The 19,614-nt window shown below is 38.4% G+C and overlaps 1 protein-coding gene across 1 annotated transcript; it reads left to right on the forward strand.

Annotated features, from left to right (window-relative positions):
• Positions 1 to 8,602: 8,602 nt before the first annotated feature.
• LOC140925613 (rhodopsin, GQ-coupled-like) lies at positions 8,603 to 11,507 on the forward strand. Its single transcript, XM_073375528.1, has 2 exons — positions 8,603 to 9,268; positions 10,853 to 11,507. Exons 1-2 carry the CDS (start codon positions 8,610 to 8,612, stop codon positions 11,241 to 11,243), a joined length of 1,050 nt encoding a protein of 349 aa, XP_073231629.1. The 5' UTR covers positions 8,603 to 8,609; the 3' UTR covers positions 11,244 to 11,507.
• Positions 11,508 to 19,614: the final 8,107 nt, after the last annotated feature.

The following is a 19,614-nucleotide window of genomic DNA, read 5'->3' on the forward strand; positions in this document are numbered from 1 at the left end:
CGTTTCCAGTTGAGAGTGGGACTGGGTCGAGGAGAAAACATTTGATAATTACATAGGAATAAAGTATTTTTCAATTCCCCGTCTAAATAGACTCAAATGACTTTGAACTTAACACTATGGAAAAATAAACGGGAGCTTCAACAGTCATTTTCATGGCGTAATCTAAAAATACTAAATTTTGCATGGTCACGTGACCTTGAGAGGTACAATGTGAGCTCCAAAAATGGTTCCAATTTTAAGCACACATGTTTAAGTAAGAATGAAAGGAGACGGCAGACAAAACATAAAAAAATTGATAAAAGCCCAAAATGGAGCGAGGAGCCATGCTTTAAATAACTCGAGTTTTCTTGACCACTGAGTGGTTTTGGCTGTTAACGTTCGTTGGCTACCTTCCGACAATGGCGACTTCAACGAGAACGTCAATGAAACAGTGGTTTGAAGGCAGTAGCTTTTCGTGCCGATACGAAAAGCTATCCATTATATCATGAACAGCAAGTCGACACAGAACTGGAACAAGTCATTCACACACATCGAACATCGTCCAGGAGCGGTCGGCCGAGAAACCCAAGGGGATATTCCCCATGATGGCCTATACAGAGAGCCTCCGCCGGAAAGGGGTACCTTGTCAGGCTTCAGGTATATGAAAGGGTAGGGATTTCACTCGTTGAGATAAATTTCAGGGTTTTATTTAGTCGGAAAAACGTTCTATTTTTGTGATTGATTTCCATTTAAAAGACAGTGCATTTACAGCAGTTAAAAGGGAAGCAAAGTTCTAAACAAGGTATGTGAAAGGGTAAACCATTTGTTAATAGAAGGTATAAGAAAGGGGTACCTTTTTTCGTGAAAAATGGTATATAAAAGGGTAAGGGGTTAGACCTCGGGGCGGAGGCTCCCCTTACAAACATTTGGTGAGTACCCCTCAACATTTGGTCAACATTTGACGAATTAAACGAGATGGAATAAGCGCGGTTAAGTTTGAAGCAGCGCAAATTCACTTATAAGTGACGTTTTTGTAGCCGTCGCCGTCCTCGTTCGGATCTTTAGCTGTCAATTCACACTATACCTGATTGCTATCAGCTGCGCCGGCAGGAAAACCATACCGGACTTGACTGAATAGCGCTTTCGTTCACACATAAGAACGATGTATTAATTTGAAACAATTCTGAAATAAAAAAGGAAAAACCTGAAGTTACAGGGCTGTAGAAAAATATCAGGTCGTCAAACCGGTTAAAACTCGCCTTAAACGAAACACTGAACTTTTTAATCGCTTAAAACGGAAATAGTCGACCATTAATAAAAGACGACTGCTTCCCAACAATGAAAAAGCCACAAAACAATTCTTACCAGTATGCCGTTCTTTTACTAAATCGGGTTGTAAATGGAAATAGGGACTCTTTCCAAATGTTCAGCCGAGCCGTTCAAACGACTTCAGTTTCACTATAACCTTCTTATTTTAGCTCCAATTTTTTTATCCATCTGACGTTTTAAGAACAGATATCGATAAAATGAAACAACGCCACAGAAGTGCAATACTCAGGAGACACATTTTTGAGGTTGTTCGATACACTTATGAAGCAATGGGTTCACAAATTACTTGAAAATTTTTGTAATTAATAAAACGACGATATTTCTGTCATCCTTTTCGCTCAACAAGATAATACAAGATTTTATGTCTTGGGCCCCGTTTTAAGTATTGTAAAATGGAGACGTATTTTTGGAACTCATTAGGCCAAGGTCGTGACGTTATGTGCCCGCGTCTGAGTGCTTACATTCAGTTCATCGATTCTCTTCGGTAAGCTAATTTATTTTCATTGTTTTCTTCCGATAGTAAAATGAATCCACTCGAATTTTTCCTTGCAAAACAATGTATGCGATCGCGATTCCTTTCAACAATTTCTAAAATCATCCCTTTCTGGCAGACAACAAAGGAAAACTAAAATTGAGGGATTAGCCAGACGTTGAGGGAAATTACTTTTAGGGGGCGGGAAAAATTGTCAAGACAGGTGCGACAAAGATAAAACAAAGAAAGGAAAACGGAACACGGATTTTTAAACTCAACTCGTTGTTGTGACCGAGCAAATGCGAAGCACTACATCTTATTTTCAACTGTAAGAAGAGTTTATCCACTGGACACTGGCATTGACAGAGATTTTGCAACTTATAGTAAGTAACATGAGTGCAATAGTTGAGTAGCAGATTTTCCAAGATTTAGGCGGCTTATTGAAATTAAATCCAACGTAAGTACTCTGTATCGACATAAATTCACTGATATTCTCCCTGCCTTACCAAAAGTCACTGTACCTACTGTAGAAATGCTTTTTTTTAATTTTTTTTTTAAAGTTTACGACGAGCAGGAGGGAATCGGTGCTGAGAAAGCTTTATAAAATTTTTCAGCAGTCAGTACAATTTTTGAGAAAAATCACTCAAAAGCTGTTGATTAAGGTTTACTCGTACGTTCATATAGAAAATGAAATGAGTTTATATCTTTGTCCAGTTGTTTAAAGGCCATTTGATGCACTAAAAAGACTACTTGTACAAGCTGACAACAGTTAGCTCGAGCTGCCTAGACTGAAATATGGCATAACTAAATGAGAGAATAGCAACCAAATCAGCAATAGAAAACTATACAGCAATGAAAACTTCAAAAAATTCAGTCTTTAAAACAGAACAATTTGTTTGTAAAAGGTTTGTTGAAATATTGTCCAAGAGTACAGCATGTTTTTTTTACAGTACGTGCCAAAGCTTACTTAAACTGTTTAGTTTAACGGGTTTAAAAACTATTTTCTTTATAAAGGCCGAGGTTACATATAAATAGGCCCAAAAACGGATGAAGCACAAGCTAAAACTGCAAAAGAGGCAGATCTTTTAATACCAGGAAAAGGGAACGAATGGAAAAAGCTGCCAAAGACTCCAGTTATACAATTTCTATTTTTCATGCGTTAGAATTTGTATCGTCCCTTTTCATTTCATTTCACCCGTCCAAAACTGTAGGTCAGGAAGTCGAAAGTTCAAATCTTTTGGAATTTTCAAACGGAAAACATTTGAAACTGTTGTTTCGGTTTTAGAAATAGTTCACATCCGAATTTGGCGTATTAAACAGCACACAAACAGAAATAGAAATAATTCAAAATTCCATAAAATCAAAAACTATGAAATACGAAAATATTGCCTTAGAATACAAAAATTTTAGTACTAGTCAGTAATCACAGATTTGTGCGTGCGATCGAGATTCTAATTAAATTTGCGTTTTAAAAAATAGTTCACGTCCGAATTTGGTGCATTAAACCGAGCAAACAAACAGAAACAGAAATAATTCAAAATTCTACAAAATCAAAAACTATGAAATATCAAAATATTGCCTTAGGGTACAATACGTTTAGTACTAGTCTGTAATCACAGATTTGTGCGTGCGATCGAGATTCCTTTTCAGTTTGAGTTTTAAAAAATAGTTCACGTCCGAATTTGGGAAACAGCAAACAAACAGAAACAGAAATATTTTCAAAATTCCACAAAAATAAGAACTAGTCAGTAATCACAGATTTGTGCATGCGATCGAGAGATTCCAATTTACTCGTGTCTGTGAAATCACATAGTTTTGTCGTAACTCAAAAGACGTGTGATCTTTCACATGGCTTTGAAGCGAGAAAACGTGTATCATATCACGTGGTCCTTAAAGGCAACAAAAAACTTGTATCACATCGTCTTAACGTGAAAATGAGACAAGAAACGTGCAGAAATTTGTGCGAGAGAAAAAATGGCCGCCGTTTTCGATTTTTGTCTCGTAAAACCCAAAATCAGTAAGTGGTCGGTCGACTTCAACTGATAGATGTGTTTCATAGTCGTAGCTACTGTGTAGCGAAACAAGACCCTAGCTTGATCGAAATCATACGATTTGTCAACATACGACTAATGTAAGAGATTGCAGTGATTGTTTCACAGGAAACTGAGGTCTTCTTGCCCACGTGCGCGCGAAACAATTGTATTAATACGTGTATTTACTCATGCACACGCATTTAATATAATGTTTATAGCAACAGCCTTCACACCAGGAAGCAGCGGAAAGTTTTCTTTCTAGAAAAAAAAATCCAAGCGCGTCTGTGCTTTGAACAGCACTATCCATTGGTCAGTGCAAAACGACAAAAACGTCATTTGTATTAATTTATTAACATTGACGACCATTTTTAGAATGGAATTGCTCTTTTCGGCGAGTTAAGTGTTTTAACGGAGGCGTGAACTTGTAAGAAACGTTGGCCCTCGTCTCGGGGAAAGTGAAAATTGGTTAAAGCAAGCGTTTTTATTTAGTATACTTTGGAAGGTACTCGATCCACTAGGTCTGAGTCAAGTGAAGGAAGGGTTTATTTTTAAAAAGTAAGTGTTAGTTTTAAGCTTTTGTATTATACAGCCTATTGTCTCAGAAACCAATAACCTCTAAACTGTGTAATCCAATTTTATATCAGCGTTTGATCGAATCCTTCTAAACTAGGAAATTTGTAATAGAAGGCACTGCCTTGAAAAGCACTTTTTCCAAAACAAGGCTGAATAAGAATGAGCATAAGGATTGCAGTAATTTATGAATTTAGCGTACTTCTGGGACTGACTAACATCACTTTTACTACAAAAAAAAATTCAGCAGGATACTCTGTCAATGTTCAATCTCAGCTGGGAAACAAGACACTGATTAAAAAAAGTATACTGAATAGAGTAATATTATTGGCGGTATATATGGTACGTCTAAGTTTTCGACAAAACCACTCATATATACGTACACTACATAATTTATTCAGGATGCATTGGAATAGATACAACATTTAAAAATTTTTTTAAAAAATCATCTTCAAAGGGAAGTTATAAGCTTTCCCCTATTTTAAAACTCCTTAAAATAACAAAAACCATCTTCCCTTAACCTTTTAAGCCCTAGGAGTGATCAGCCCAGGGGGGTACTCCGGATTTCAAATGACAGGGATTATCAAAGGATTTTTGGGGTTTAAAATTTTGGTTTCGGGATTTTTGGGGGTAGGAAACTTTTGGCAAGTAATTTTTTGGGTAGCTTGATTTAAGTAGGGATTTTTTGGATATTCAAAACTAATGTTTCTATTTTTCGTGTTATATCATTTACTGCTTTCTGAAAATTTTTATGGCCTCGGGAATTCGGCATGGGATTCTTTGACGGATTTTGGTCCAGGGATTTTTGGGGGTTATATTTGAAGCCCAAGGGATTTTTTGGGTGTTTATTTTTGCCCCCATTGGAATATCCCTGTCACTTGAAATCCGGGGTACCCCCCCCCCCCGGGGGTGATCAGCATGAAATTTCTCCTTGCAATATCAATGCTTTAAGAAAACAGAGTTGTCATGAGAATTGAGTACATGATCAGGGAAGATGAGTCTAATTGATATTTCAACAAATTCTCCCCACTACTTCTATTGAAAAAGTATAGGGACAGTAAATGAGATAAATCTACATACTGAGAAATACTCACCAAAAAGCTATGTCGTAAATTTTCATGCGCAAATTAGTTCTAGCCAATCAGAGGAGCGAACGATGGTTTTCACACCTGAAAAAATGATACGTCCAATCAGAATCGCGAACGATGTTTTTTCACTTGTGAGTGAAATGATACGTCCAATCAGAAGCCACAGAGGCGTGTGAGTTTCGCTCCAAAATTCCCGCCTTTTATTAAAGCTTGCAGCGCCGCTTCGCACACATTCAACGAGAAAAGTTTTACTCAAAGAGTTTTTCTCGCTAAAAAAGTGAAAAACATTTCGGAAATGGAGTGGAATAGTTTCGTTTGTTTCACTGTCGATAAAGGAAGCGGTAGAGAGCCAGCGAAACAACAGCGGAAAGGGATAAACAGAACGAGACGTAAGCTTTTGTTGTGCTTTTTGTCGGAGCTACTTTGCCTTTCATTTAAGCTTAAGCTTATATTGAAACCGGCCATTTTACTTAAATTCACTCATTTTCAATTGTGCATTGAGAACAAACAGTTAAGATTACTTATAGTTCTTGGATTACCTCATATCCTCACCGTCATGTTTTTAACACGCGTTTTTACTAAAAAGCTGATACTTCGTTTTCGTTGTCATTTTGCGGTAAGTGTTTAGCGACAAATTTTAGCATTTTTGAAAGATTGAAAATAAAAAGGCCGCCAAAATGATGAATGTCTCAGTGTGTATATAATAAACACAATACCACATGGAAAGTGCTTTGTACGGTATTTGCGCACTCGTTGTTTTTGTATCAGAAATCTTACTCGTTCGCTGCGCTCACTCTTTCGATTTCTGATACGTCAACAACTCGTGCGTAAACACCGTACGTCTGCACTTTCCATGAAGTATTCTCTATATCTCAATTTTGATGTAAGGGTTTCAAGGGTTAAGAGCCCCATGTATAGCCTGATTCTCAGACGTCCGAGGTCGTTCCCGGTCCCTTTCGCTTCCCTCCCTCTCCCGTCCGATATACTCTGTGCGAAGTCGTGTTCATGACGTCAGAGTACCCTTTTGTGTATGAAAAGCCAATCACAACGCGTGTAAGAAATGAGGCATGGAAAAGTAAACAAATCAGTTTTGCACGGCTGAATCGAAACCTTCCACATCTTACGCCATTTTGATTTGACTCAATGTGTGGGAAATTACATTCCATACATTCCACACTTCTCAAAATATGGTACACGCGCTCTGATTGGTGAAAATTGACAAAGGCTCTGACGTCATGAAAACGACTTCGCACAGAGTATATCAGAGGGGAGAGAGAGGAAAGCGAAAGGGACCGCGAACGACTTCGGACATCTGAGAATCAGGCTACCCCATGTAAGGTAATTCAAGACAGTCTTGGATCCTGGATTCCAGGAATTGGATTTCGGATTCCTTGTCAGTGTCATTTGGATTCCGGATTCCAATCGTTAGCGGGATTCCGGATTCCTTGATCTGAATTCCGGATTCTGAAGCCCTGGTCCGGAATTTACGAGCAAAAAATTCTAGGATTCGGGATCGCAAAACAGTATTTCCTGGATTTCGGAATTCGACTTACCTTAAATGAGGCCAACTGTGTACTGTCGCAATTTGTAATAATCATCGCACTTTGTAATACCTGTCGCGATTTGTAATAAATCCATCGCACTTTGTAATACCTGTCGCAATTTGTAATAAACCGTGTCGCACTTTGTAATAAAAAGGCTGTCGCAATTTGTAACAACTGTCCATCGCACTTTGTAATTAACTAAGCTGTCGCAATTTGTAATAATTCCATCGCACTTTGTAATAACTTTTTGAGAGTAATTAAACTTACTTCGTCAACATTAATATAACGCCAAAATATGCATGGTACTTCATAAAAAAAGATGGAGATGACGTCTGCTTGCACGTAACATCTCCGCTCATTCAAACATTTAACTTTATTCACAGTCCTAAACATTTTTTTAGATTAATGTTGATTAGTTATCTGACTTACGAAATGCTGTATTCTTGAACCTTGCTATTGTACTAGGTGGCTTGCATTCAATGGTTACCCGGCGGGTGTACTTCCTTATATGGCAAATACGGGGATGTGCCTCTGGACAGAGCATTGCCAGAGTAGAGGATCTAGACAGAGCTAGACACACTAGACACAAACAAGCCATTAGTAAAAAGCATTTAATTTCCGCTAATCGTAACATCCATCCTACATCATTCATACCCTATTAAAGGCTCGAGATCCTCAAAAACCATACCCTATCAGGCGGTACTTACCTATCTAGCCCATCCATATATGGGATTACCCCACCACCCCCCAACCCCCCCTCGCCGAAGACTTCACGTGTCACGTGGCAAGCAAACATGGATTTGGACGACGAATGCCAGGTTATTCATGAATTTTCTGTTGTTAAATGTTGCCTTTCTTATTTAAATATTTTTGAATTTAAACGTGATTCATATGTTTTTGGTAATATGTCACAGGAAGTTTCATGTCTTTCATAAAAGCGTTTCTAGTTAGTCACGTGATTAAACAAGGCAGAAAAATTTATAGCGGAAGACATGCATGTTTGACCAAAGAAAATGTTACGGACATGTTACATGCTAGCAGACGTTATCATCTTTGTTTATGAAGTACTATGCATATTTTGGCATTATATTAATTAATGTTGACGAAGTAAGTTGAATCACTCTCAAAAAATTATTACAAAGTGCGATGGAATTATTACAAATTGCGACAGCTTAGTTTATTACAAAGTGCGATGGACTGTTATTACAAATTGCGACAGCTTTTTTATTACAAAGTGCGACACGGTTTATTACAAATTGCGACAGGTATTACAAAGTGCGATGGATTTATTACACATTTGCGACAGGTATTACAAAGTGCGATGATTATTACAAATTGCGATGGAATTATTACAAATTGCGACAGCTTAGTTTATTACAAAGTGCGATGGACTGTTATTACAAATTGCGACACCTTTTTTATTACAAAGTGCGACACGATTTGTTACAAATTGCCACAGGTATTACAAAGTGCGATGGATTTATTACACATTGCGACAGGTATTACAAAGTGCGATGATTATTACAAAGTGCGATGATTATTACAAATTGCGACAGTACACATCTGTCTCTTTCCTTTCAGGAACTTTTTAAACATGACGACTGAGTCTTTAAGCACGAGTTCCATCCAACTGAGTACCACCAGCAGTGCTCCATCTTTCAGATGGCAGTCAGTATATATGGCTTATGGGGTTATCATGTTTTTCGTTTTGATCATCGGTTTTTTCGGCAACGTGTTCACCATTCTTGTCCTTCGACAACGCGAGCACCGCATGAAGAGTATCACGCCACTTATGGTGAATTTAGCCCTCGCAGATCTGTTCATTATCGTGTTTGGCTACCCAGCGATCATCGTAAGCAACCTAAATGGTGATTTGTTATTCCCCGAGAGCCCATTGTGTGTTTGGTCTGGTTTTGCTAACGGTTTCTCGGGTATGACCTGCATCGCCACCTTAACGGTTATGAGTGGAATGGTGTACCAAACTGTCAAACGCAACTTCCCACCGGCACACAATGTTGTCCCCAAGAGGCAGGTCACTCTTCTCATTGCCTCCACTTGGTTTTATGGATTCATTGTCATGCTCCCGCCTTTGGTTGGATGGAACCGGTTTGTACCCGGTCAAGCCGGTTTTAGTTGCGCACCCGAGTGGACAGCACCAAACGTCGCCAGTAAAGTATACATCTCGGTGTTGATAGTCGTAGGCTTCCTTACCCCGCTGGTGGTTATTGCTGTTTATTATACCTTGACTTTCAGGTAGGTATGAAACCCGGGTTCTGTACTTCCATAAATTTTGGATAGGTGTGTTCCGCCCGGCGCTTAAAACCCTGTCCCTATTTAAGGATAAGATGAAAGAAAGTTGATACCCGAAAATTACCCCCTATTCAAGGGAAACCAAAAACCAATAATTCAAAGGCGACACAAATCGCTTTCCTAACGCGCCAAGGGACAGATTAGTTTTAACAGATAGTTTGTTTGAATTTCACTTGAATTTCAGCTGAAACAATTTAGGTGCCCTTTCTAAGGACCACACCGGGAACACGGAGCCAACAAGGGAAAAAATGATACCGTAATTATGGATCGAGACCCTCAAAAACCATACCCTACTAACCGTCACATACCTTTCTAGCCATTATAAGTGATTATCCCTCGGGGAAAAAAAATAGCAGGGAGCTTAAGCTAAGGAGTTTTTGTCAACTGGAAGTGGACTTTTTACGTTCTTGGGCAGTGGTTTTGGCAAATCTTCGGGCAAATGGTCTCCATGAGAGTTCGCACCTCGTGTATTTCATTCAGTCTCAGTCAGAACTCTCACAGAACGAGAAAAACAAACGCAGGCGATAAGGGATGCGCAGAAGCTTGCGCAGAACGTTTTTCCGCCCTGAAAGACCAACATTGACGTCACGTAGTCTCCAGTCTATCACGCGGCCATTTCAGAAACGTTTTCGTTAAGTCTTTGGAAATGCTCGGATTTTGTTTTTTCATCTGTCTATATAGGCTTGGGAAGAAAAATCTTTACCCAAATCTCACTTAGGATGTTTCTTTTTAGTGTTTGGTGAAGGTAAAGCGACAAAAAAAAATTTGTCAATTTTTTGGTTCATTTGACCTTTAAGTCACTAAAAGGTTCAGAACTAAGGGTCTCTCGTCAGCGTGTTGGTCGTCCAGGAATCGAACCCAGATTAAATGAATCACACCCGGTCGAATTTGGGCATCCAACCAATATCTTTACCCACTCCCACTAGTAGATGTTATATTGCTTTGTTTTCTTTAGTTGGATACTTTTTGGGGGCTTCCTGTGTGACACAAAATTTTGCTTTAATGGCTTAATTTTAATAGTAAGGCTCTTAAGAGAAATGGATTTCTCCTTCCTCTACACCGCGTATACAACCTGACTTCATTATGTCTTTTAGCCAAGAGATGAAGGAGAGTAAATCCCCACGTTAGCCCTTTTCCACAGATTATCCCTCGTAAGCTATTTTAGTTACTACCATTACATATCTTTTGAACTGTAACCCTTTCCAATAATCATGAACAGAGTAAAAATAGTCTAGTTTTCTAAATATTGTGTTTTTAGTTTTTCGATTCTTGAGGTTTTTGAGTGAAAAATTTTGGTTTTATTATTATAACAACGGTAATTTAAAACTAAAAGAAAACAATGAAAATGTGGATATTCACTCAAAAGATTGGACGTTTCAAATTTGGGATTTCCCGCCTTGCTGTTACTAAAAATAAGTTTAGTGGTCGATCATTTTCTCCCTTACCCTTAATCCTCTCTTGGTTTCTCCTCTTCCGGCGAATTAAACCTGACCTATTTTTGTTCTTTCTTTTTTTAATCCCTAACAGAACACTCAAACGCAGACCAATGACCGGAAATGCTTTCCTTCAAGCTCAACGCCGGAAATACCAGAACAAATCCATTCTGATGACAGCGGTCACGATCGGTGCCTTCCTGCTAAGTTGGTCGCCTTACGCTTTAGTTAGCCTCACGGCGACGGTCAAAGGCCATCACGTGATGACATCCGGGGAATCAGAAATCCCGGAGCTTATGGCCAAGGCCTCTGTGATCTATAATCCTATCATTTACACATTTATCAATGACAAATTTCGCCACACTCTCTGGGGAATTTTGAGTGGAAACCGGGGGATTATTCTCCCACGAGGTAGGTCAGGTAGCGAGGAACCGACTGAACACGGGTCAGTAAATGCAACACACGCGTCACCACGTGACCACTAAAGACTGCCCAGAAGGTTTTTCAGGATCAGGGATTTTAATTATTTGAAGGTCGACCGGAGAAAGGGAGCGATATTTGGGAAATAAAATTGGGAACTGGACACGAATTTGGCACTTTCACGATGCAAGATTTGGGAAATGTCTACATCGTAACGCTACCTACTTGTAATCAACCATCTGTCTACCGTGTGCAGCCTACTCCTCACATTTGACTGTGTATGGAGGTTCTATTAATGAGGAAATCTGAACTCTAAAGCGTATGTTCAGGATCAGGATTAGCAAATAAAAGTATTCGGTGTGGTGGGACTGGGAAATTTTGGAAGGGATGTTGGGATTGAATAAACCTGATGAGGACCCTCTGGTAAAACTTGTAGCCTAGGAATATTCGTTTGGAGCTTTGTCACCAGACATTCCAACATTCGGTAGTCCATCCCTGGTCTTTGCACCGTGTCGGTTATTTCCTAAGACAAGCAGCTAATCATTATAATTGATTTAATGTTCCCTGCTTACGCTAGTTACATAATGTACAGGTTGTTGTCTTTCAGCTCATTTAAAACTAGTAATATCCAACGGTTAGGGAGTGTGGGCGAGATCGATACAAGGTGTCTCCCGAGGGGCGGGGGAGGGGTACTTCCCATGATGGCCTATACGAGGAGGCTCCGTCCGAAAGGGGTACCTTTCACGCGTGATCACGTGTGATAACGCGCTAGAACGATTGATAGAAAGTCCAAACGCGCGTGATCATATTGCGTTTTATGCATTCCATTCCGGAATTTGATCTTATTAGAAGTCTGAAATGCTGGCTACAAACGGACCGTACATGCGTGATAGCAACCTGGAGATCAGGTTTGCAGGTTCCTCTGGTCGCCCGCAATTATAATCATTTCACACGTTTGTAGTTTCATCAATTAGGAAACAAAAAAAACGACATAAAGACCACATTGAGGACTGTGAAAGGGGGGAATTGTAGTTCAGGCTTGGACGAAGCAGGAGACATACCAGGAGACAATAACCCGGAGCGATCAACTTCCATACACTCGTGTCGCGGCGTTTTCACCAACCAGTATATTGTTAGAATGATTTTATCGCGAATTTAGAAGGAGTCCTACAAACCAGTCAGCAAAACCTGCAGATCTAAAAATGGTATTTTTGACCTTTTAATGACCTTTAGTATTCTTTTTCTTCGAATGCGCTCATTGAGGGAGCGGATCTCCAAGTTTCACGCAGAAAGGGCTCTAAGATGCATCTAAATTAAACCAAGCCTTAAAAACGCAACGATTTTGTCCTATATTGGTGTTGCTCGCTTCGGGTCATGGGCTCCTGGTATATTGACAATGAAATAAATAGCATAGCCATAATAAATAGATAATAAAATAAATAAACAAAATAAAATAAACAGAGGAAGAACTTAAGTTGAATTATCGAACAAAAGAAGCAAGGCTGATTTCGCAGTCGGGAATATATATTTTTTGTTGCCTCCATCCTTCTCTTAGCGTGAAGCCAATGATGTGAAAATGATGTTTATTCTTCTACAAATAAAACTCGTTTTCACAACAAAGGTTTTGCACTTAGCCAGCCTCGCTTTGAAAATGAGATTTCTTGGAACTCGGAAATGGTCTATTGAAGTAATTATTACATAATCAATGTTTTTGGAATAGTGTGGTTTAGGATAATAATATTTATTGAAAGCTTATGTGCGCAAACCTGCAGTTCTAATTTCATCTTCAAACAGACGGTCCATACTTTTCGTGTATGTGTGACGAATAAAAATTCTCGAGCTATACATTTAGTTTTTCCATCAAGTAAGGAAATAAAGAGAATGATTTTAGTGCCTGCTTAATCCGGTTTCTATATGCTTTATATAAAAAAATCAAATAAATAATTCACAGATGAAGGTAAAGATAATTACTACATAATCCATAACATGTGGTTTATCATATTTCTTTTCCACAAGCCATCTTTCCAAGAAGAAAGATATCAGCGGCTTTTGACCTTTATAATTTCCGTTTTTCGTTTTCCTCACAGATTTAAACAATAAATGTGAAATTAAATCCCTAGAAAAGAAAACAAGACAAAAAAAATAAACAACAACTTGGAATCACCATAATTTGATTTTAGTGAAATTAAATGAGTGTCATGAGTGAGATGGAAGGAACTTGAAGATTGGCATTTTTTTCTTTCTATGGTAATATATACTGGTTTCTTTATCTCGATCTGGAATTATCAGCAAACAAGATAAAAATACTGATAATAAAAATACATCGCTATATTTTTATTTTCCTCATGGACAGTAAATGGCAGGTGCTTAAAAACTCGCCTTGCAGCCCTTCGGATCACTTTCAATAGAAATCCTTAGAAAACGAAGTTTGCCTGACTTTAGTTAGTTAATTACATTTGCTGTCAGCCAGTTTTCTTAATATCAACAACAACAAGAGAAGCAGTTGAAATTATTCAGTATGGGTGTTTCTTACCCTTAAACGTGGCACTAAGGTATCCAGAATTCTGGGGGATGACAATTTTTCGGTAAGCTTACGGCTTTATCAAAATTGTTCTCTCAAACTTTCCACTTCGATGTAATGGATTTTTAATGCTGAATTTTATAAGAAATTTGCACTTTAATGTCTCGCACTAAGTGACTAAAACAATAGTCTTGAGCAACCAATCATTGAAGCTTTGCATGAAACACAGGGTGCCCTGTAGACGCTAATGCAGTCTATATACACAATGTAAAGATTTCGCCGGTGGCGTTCCTTTTTATTTCGCAGAATTTCATTTACGATGGAGTAAAAAATTGGGGAAACATATTCAGCATAGTCGGTGAGTGTTACATTAATGAACGAGTATTCAGTATGTTCAAATGCTCTTTGTTTGAACAAAAATACTTTGACAGCGCTGGCCGGTTACTCCGTCTTTATCGTTGTACGAATTAAAGTCCTTCAGACTGAAACAATTTAGTAAACTAAGAGAATTTTGGTATAAAAGCAACTACTTTTGAAGAATGTTTGTTATTTTTCACACATCACGTTGGACCTCTACGCAAGAAAAATCTCTGCACATACTTAACGTTGAAACTGGTCTAACTCACATGCAGTTAGCCATGCATAGGGAAATTTTTAGTGTGCAACTCTCTTTCATCTTAAGACTAAAGACTAGCGAGAAAAGGGCACACATGAACCTTAGTTTTAAGTGTAATATATAAGCAATCCGACTGAACTTATTGCATTTGTGGTCTTAATCATTTAAATAGATGAATGCTGCATATTTTTCCAGAGTGAGTGGGGTAGCGACCTGTATACACCAGTAGACACGTGCGTACTTAGTGAAATAATGTCGCCGGAAAAAATTTTGGATCGGATAAGAAATACTTTATAGAGTTTTTCCTCTCTTGTAATTTTTTATATTCATATTAAACGAAGACTTGTCTATGAGTTCACTTGAGTCGCCACACTTTTTTTTGTAAAGTCTAAGGGCAAGTGTTTGTCTTTTTGTTGTTTGTAAACAATCTTTGTACAGCTATCGACAGGTGATGCATGGTCGATTACCCAAAGGCAAAATCTGCCTCTGTGCGTAGCCAACAAAACATTTGGGCTATACCCCTGTTTTTTTTTTTTTTCTTTTCTTTTTTCAAAGCCCATTCAAAATTTCAAGTCAGTAATTTGGGGTAGGGTGATTCTATGGTCGATTCAAATTCAGATACAGACATTATCGCCCTAAGTAGACCACTGATCGAGAGAAAGTTTTCTTCAGGAAGCGTTTATAGGCTATTGTCCACAAGAGTCGGGCGCTTTATACTACTGTCTACACGAGAAGGAATATCCATTTAAGATGGTTTACGCGTGGCCGAAAGCAGTAAAATTTCCCTCAAAAACTGATGTTTTACGGCTCTTCTTCTCGAAAAGTGTAGTTAAATCACCTTTTAAGGAAATCCCGAATCTCCCAAAGATTTTTCAAAACTGACCAAAATTATTAAAACTGTATCAAATTTCTAACGATTTTGGTCACGTATGACGTTGCACGGCTGTAAGAAGTCTCGTAAAAACAATTAGTTGTCCCAGATATCGTTACCCCAGCGTTAAGGTAACCCTTGCGCTCAGCTATAATGGTTACGTAACTATGGTTGATTTTCCATGCACGTGTGCTTCGTCTCGTGCTTGCATATCCACGGGAAAATTGCGTAAACGCCAGGGCGGTCCATTTGTTTATAATCGTGCAGCCAAAAGGAATGGGAAATTTGCATTAGCGAGCTCATTAGTTAAAGTTCAAAGGTTGCGCGTGCCTGGAAGCTTTTAAAATCATTAATACTTGGTATAGTGGGCGGCCAAGAGAAAGAAATGTGGTTGTATTTCAAGCCGATCTAAGGTTGCGCGTGAAGCCGTAGAACCATTAAAAAGCAGCAATAAATAAACAAACTTTTTATAATGGGCGGCTTGACAGAAAGAGTTGGGATAATGAGTTGTATGAAGGTTTCCACCCTTCATGATACAGACCAAGGGCCTTCCGTTGCATTTACGCACAATCTGGCAAAGGACTGAACCATAATGATTATTCGGAAACAGGTAAACTCTAACTGCTAAGAGAACGGGTCTTCACATTCATATTTATATTCATATTTATTCAAGGGTGTTGTTCAAAATGCTAGGAAATGTATTATTCTTACGCACGTGCAAGGCCACGTGCCGAGCCGACTTAGTTCCTTCAGCTTTATCATCGCTGCGTTTTTTAATGAACAACAAAAAAAAAACATCAATACCAGGTTCCACCTCAGTATGCAGGTTTACTCTAACTTGCTGTTAAAACCAAGTCTTCATTTTCATATGTTAGTAGTATTTATTTTAGTTTTAATTTAAATTGTTATTAAGTATGGCTTTTCGGTTATATATTTACCCCCGTGGCATTTTTCAGACAGCAGTAAAGTTACCAAGAACGCCAAGGGTGTTTTACGGAAATTTTGGAAGATTTTTTTCCCTGAAACATAAACATAATAGTTTCGATGCGGAGATTTTCCGGGAAGTGCCAGTTTTGTACGTAGTAATTCCACTGATCGTAGAAACTAACTGCGGCACAGCTGCAACTCATAACTCAACTCAAAGCTCACTAACATTTTTAGTAAAAATCATCTACCTATATCTGGGGTAACAAGAAATTCAAACTATCGAGGTGCACCTCAAGTCATATACAAGATAACATCACAATTTCAACTCTCTTTGTCTAGGCGCTCGATATACCAAGTTTTTTAGATCACGGTATTTTTTCCGGTTTTATTAAACGCTTACAGTAGTCAAGCGCAACTTTTGAACTTTACCTGAGTGTGTCTTCCGATTCAAATTTTCAATTTCAGTATTAGTTGAAAGCAAGAGGCAGAGCACGTGCCACGCTGACCAAGTTTTTCCTCAGTCCTACGTCCATAGTGTTTTTCATACAGTGGCAACTAATATAATTAGTAATCCACGAATACCAGGTTTCAGTTCTTTGAAACCAGGTCAACTTCTACTAGGTATTCAATACCCCACTTCACATTCTTATTTACATCCATATTTATTTCAAATTTTAATTTGTACGTCCCAGGAAACGCTCTTTGTTAGGGTATTTGACTTACACGGGGTCAATCTTTCGTTTTTTCATGCTGTTGCAAAGTAGCCTTGAGTACCCGATGCCACTGTCATGCGATAGAGGGTCAACTCTAACTTGCGTTTCAAAACTGGTCTTCATATCCATATTTATGTTCATGTTTTTGTTAGGAAATGCTCAATCTTACACACGCTCAGAGAAACGCGCAGAACGGACTTTGCGTCAGTTAGGATTGTATATATACAGCGGCAAAGTAACCGTGAATACTGTCATGTTCCAAGTGTTCTGTAGAACCTCAACGCTAACTTACGATTCAAAACCGGCCTTCATATTCATAGTTACTTTAGTTTAATATTATGTTAGAAAATGCTCTTTCTTAGGGCATGTATAACCTACGCACGTGCAAGGTCAACGTGCAAAGTATCATGCTGCGTGACGTTTACCCTTAAGCGTATTTTTGAGAGAATGGCAAAGTAGCTTTTGACACTTAGGGTTCTTTCCGGAAATTTTAACTTTTTTTAATGAAACATAAACAGAGTTTGAAAGGTTTGACCCAGGTGAAATTTTTGAAGAAAAAGTCGGTCGGTCTGGCATTATGTAAACACGCAAACGTCGCCTTAAGACTCAAGCCGTATTCGTGCAGTGTTGGTGAAGAAATGTAAAAAAAGGGAATGCACTTGCAGAGCTGTTGTTTTGGTCATTAATGGTCTTGAGATAACCTCGTCATTATTGATAATAACTGTTCCTCGTTGTCATAGATGTTTAAGTTATAAATGGTTTGAATCTCGAGCTTTTGGGAACCAAAAAAAGACACCAAAATTGGACACTGGCTGAAGAAGACTCAGTTCGTGAAAAAACGTGTTTAATGTGAAAAGTCAAAGCTATATCGTGGTTCCCACAATTTCTCAATGGATATTTATATACAGCTATAGTTTAAACGTATTAAAATCTGCGCAATATGCTGTCTTGAAATGACAGCAAAAATTCGTTCTTAGAAATCAGTGCGGGTTTTAAGGGTCGTTTGTTTTTCAAAATCAGTAGAGAGCAATCAAATACAAATAAATTATCCCTCAATATTGTAAACTTAATTTGATTTGAGATGACATTAATACGGAATATATTTTCTGCAAACAAGCCATCATTATAAAGCGCCGTAATGAATTTAGTCGAATTTTATCGCGATTCGTCTATCTTCCCTAATAAAAAAAAGCGAATTTGAGTGTTGCGATGATCAGAACCGATACTGATTTTTACTAGCTAGGCGGTAAGTGTACACGAAGTTTTTCCAGGAAAAAAAGGAATTTTTAATTTCAGCAAAAAAAAAACATGATGCAGCAAGTTTATGAAGATTTGTCAAGTTTCAGCAGTCGACGAAACGGAAATTAAAGCAGACTTTCATCATTTTAAACTTGAACTTATATTGTGATCGGCCTGTGCAAAGCAAAAGCTTGATGCCAAAAAAAAACCGCGCAAAAAAAGAAAAACTAATTCAAAACTATTTTTTTGTCGAATTTCGATAAATTGGTTGCTTTTTAATTGAATAAAGTGTAGCTTCGCCTGCCAAAATAACATCTTAATCACCTTTTCTTGCGCTCGTTTGAACTGAAAATTTTAAACTGATGGTTTTCTACGCAAGAACCCAATAAATCACCGCGGAAAATATTAATACAATCGTAATCTGGCATCTGACACAACACTTTCGTTTTTTAAAAAAGAGTTATTTGGATCACAATAGAGAATCTGTTTTAAGGTTCTCAACATTTGGAACATGCGCACGTGACATCCACGCGAGCATCTGAGCGTTCGTACGCCCCTGTTCTTTTCGGCGCGGCCTTCGTATAAGGTTGATTGTTCCTACATTGCTGAAAGAATGGGAGGTGTTTGACCATCCAGAGCCGTATATATTCTGTAAGTATCATGCTCGCTCTTACAACCAGTTTCATTTAATCAGAGTTTAACTGTTACATTTCGTCGGATTCTACTGCTCCATAACTTTTTCAAAGATACATACTGTTCGACTCGGTTTTGTAGATCAGAGTAAACTCAGATAAGAGTGTGCGGATGATGAATGATAGTTTGCGATGTCATAATACAGTCATTGCGCTCGTAAGTGACCACCCTTGGTGCACGAAAAAGTGGTGGCATTGGAAAGGGGAGGGGGTGCTCGTCTACGGGAAAAATCAAGAAAATAAGCTCAAATTGAACTGATGAACTTGATTACATAAAGTTATTAACTGACAACCTTGTCCTTAAACAAACAGACAACTGGCAGTAATGGTTCACATCGAATAGCGCTTGGAACTGTTGAAACTTTGTACAAACACACTGATAACATTTTGCAGCAATGTTTCAATGCACCTTTTTACCTACAGATTGTATTATAGCCATTCTTCTTGCAAGTCAGCTGCTGTAATCTTACAGCACGTTTGGTCAGCGCTTTTAAAAACTGAACTTTTGTGACATTCGAGCAATGGTTTTCTTACAATCATGGTCGGGTGGTCTCTTGTTTAAAAAGAGGTCGCGGTCGTTTAAGAAAATTAGTACGGGTCGCTTACGAGAGAGTTTTTGAAACACCATTTCACTAAGAAAAAAAGGGTTTTTTTTCAAAGTGGTCGCTTACGGGAGCTGGTCGCTTACCGAAAATGGTCGCTATGAGACGGTTGACTGTATTACTGACTTTAGTTAGTTTGTTGATTAGTTTGCTAGGCTCCGCATAATTCTCTACAGTACGTTAAATTTATCAACTACAGTTGCATTCATCGATGTTGTCTTCTAACAGCTAAATTGAAAGTTTAGGGCTTACCAG

Source organism: Porites lutea, chromosome 2 (assembly GCF_958299795.1).
Source record: "Porites lutea chromosome 2, jaPorLute2.1, whole genome shotgun sequence".
Lineage (NCBI taxonomy): Eukaryota > Metazoa > Cnidaria > Anthozoa > Scleractinia > Poritidae > Porites > Porites lutea.